This window comes from Mesoplodon densirostris, chromosome 10 (genome assembly GCF_025265405.1).
Source record: "Mesoplodon densirostris isolate mMesDen1 chromosome 10, mMesDen1 primary haplotype, whole genome shotgun sequence".
Classification (NCBI taxonomy): domain Eukaryota; kingdom Metazoa; phylum Chordata; class Mammalia; order Artiodactyla; family Ziphiidae; genus Mesoplodon; species Mesoplodon densirostris.
The window spans coordinates 13,952,607-13,955,164 of record NC_082670.1 but is presented as its reverse complement, the minus strand read 5'-3'; the positions used below and the strand labels follow the sequence as shown (position 1 = coordinate 13,955,164).

At 41.4% G+C, this 2,558-nt stretch overlaps 1 protein-coding gene across 1 annotated transcript; it reads right to left on the bottom strand.

Moving 5' to 3' along the window:
• Positions 1-922: 922 nt before the first annotated feature.
• LOC132497305 (actin-like protein 6A) lies at positions 923-2,236 on the bottom strand. The gene is given in 2 exon segments (XM_060110398.1): positions 923-2,086; positions 2,089-2,236. Coding segments are annotated over 2 exon segments (1,287 nt in total). The 5' UTR covers positions 2,219-2,236; the 3' UTR covers positions 923-929.
• Between the last annotated feature and the right edge of the window lie 322 nt (positions 2,237-2,558).

Here is a 2,558-nt window from a genome sequence, read left to right as displayed (position 1 = left end):
TTCCATGAGAATAAATTCCTAGATGTGGACCTGCTGAGTCGGAGGATATACACACTTGATATTAATATGTGTTTCCAGAGGGCCTTCTATAAATCCTGCACTGACTTACAATCCCACCTTCTCCTTTTAAGATGTCTATTTCTTCATACCACAGTTTCACTGCTTGTAAATAGGCTGAAACATGGCATAAAAGGGGCTTATAGGTGATTTAGTAAACCACCAACTCCAAAATGCTGGTCCATGTCAAATTTTTCATAATTCCACAGTAAAAGAAGGAAAATATAAGGAGTCTTTCATAAAGCTAAATTAATTTGATTTAAAGAACTGTCATTTATTTTGAAAGGAAGTAAATTAATATGTTCAGAAAAACTTTTCTTTCCCACTCCTTATTCAATGGAAGTCAAGGCCTCTAGTAGATGTTATCAGCCAACTTCTTCTCCATCTAAGACACACTTATCAGAGGAATACTCTGTAGTATCCCTAGAAGAGGCAAGAACATAAGCATCTACTACAGACTATTGTCTTCTAGCTATTTTTTGGGGGGGGGCTAGTAATTTTTATTTAATTTTAAAAGCTTAAGGTAAAAAATATAGGCAGTAAGTTTTACTAGTCAATAAAAAGCAATTCTACCAACCCAGTGGTAATATACTAAACGGAGTTGGAAAGCATTTTACTGAAAGCAAAATATTTAGAGAAAATAGACATTTATACAAAATTATAAAATGCTTATAATAAGAATAAGTGCATTTCAAGGAAAGCACAAACTTATTTTAATCTATAGAGCCAGTTAAAGCCTTAAAAAATTTAAGTGGAAACTGAAATATGCAAAAATGTATAAACATTCTACAAAAGATGGTTGTTCTTTTCCTGAGTATACTAAAGCTATGAAACATAAGGTGACACAGAAGGTAGAGGTTTGGGAACTCTTCTCAAGGGCATTTCCTTTCCACACACGGCTTCCCTCCTTCTTCATATTCTTGTTTGGAAATCCGCATCTGCTGAAAGGTGCCCAAAGAAGCTAGAATGGAGCCACCGATCCATGGACTAAACCTCTGTTCCACTGTTGTATTATTTGCAATCAGTTTCAACCGCATACTTGGGGGTGTTTTCTGAGAGAGTTCGCTATTCAACCTGTCAGTAAAGCTCTGTATTAGCGTGTTTCCTCCTGCCCCTATAACGCTGCCATAGAGACCTGGTCTGATATCAATATCGCACATTCCAACACTTGTAGTGACAACATGACTGACGCCCAGCATTGTATTTCCTGATAACCCCTTTACATTAGAAGGGTCAAATAATCCTTCAGGAATCTTTAACCGTTCTGCTCCAAAATCACAGTTGTAGTCATTGGGGAATTCATAATGAACAGCTGGCGTCTGTGTGGCTACTTGTTTATCGTAAGTTGAATCTGATACTTGAAGTACTGAGCCTTGAAAATCCTGGATAACACAGTTACACATGTAATTGTGCCAAGACCTTGTAACCTGTAGCCACTTCTCTCTTCTTTTCCAGTTTGCTGGAGATCCTTCACAAACAGCTTCTTTTGATGCAATCATATATGGAGCAAAAAGTTCTATATTCATTTCTTGGAAGAGTTCTCTGCACTGCATAGTAATACAGTCTCCAGCAAGAGGGGATTTTACAATGCCTTGCTGAAGGACATAGCCATCGTGAACTGGAACTGCAGTGGTATGAGTGGCTCCACTGTCCAAGATAAGCCCAGTAGAATGACCATTAGCAAATGCTGTCAAAACAGCAGTTTTGCAAAGGAAGAATGCAGGGATGTTGTAGTGTTCAAACATTAACTCTGTCAGTTTCTCTCTCTTTGCTCTGGTATTCCACGGTGCTTCTGACATGAGAACAGGATGCAGGCTGGCTTCTGATTTGACATGCATTTTGGAGGTATGAGCCAAAATAGCCTGGAAACTACCCCAATCTTCAACCATCCCATTTTTCAGTGGTGGAATGGCCTCTGTATTCTCCCTCGGAACACGCAGGGCATTAGTATCTATGTAATAGGTGGGACCGCCTTGTTTGCCTTTATCACCATCTATTTCCATCAATGTACTTCCATCACCTCTTTCTACACCAGACCAATAGCCGTAGGGAAATCCACCTTGGGAGAGTCCTCACCAGCATAACCAGCTTTCACAGTATAGGATCCAATGTCAAAAACAAGGGCTCCAACTTCATCTCCCCCGTACACCCCGCTGCTCATGGCTGCTATCGATGTGACTCCTACGCTAAAGGCCACCCGGCGAAGTGACTGCAACAGCCGCGACCACGGGTCCCGAAAAGCACTGGCCCCCAACTCCCTTAACTTCCACCGCCACCCCCCTCAGGCAACAAAGCGGCGTCCACACCCTTCTAGCTATTTTTTAAATGTCTACTGATTTTACTGTTTTGGCCCAAGGAGTGACCTTCTTCTCCTCTGAAACTTCAAAGGGCCTCAAGACTCCACCCTCCAACTCCCACTCTTTTCAGCACAGCCCTGTCACACGGATACATGTGTGTGTCTTGTTGGGGGTCACGAATGGTATCAACGAGAAAATGCCTGG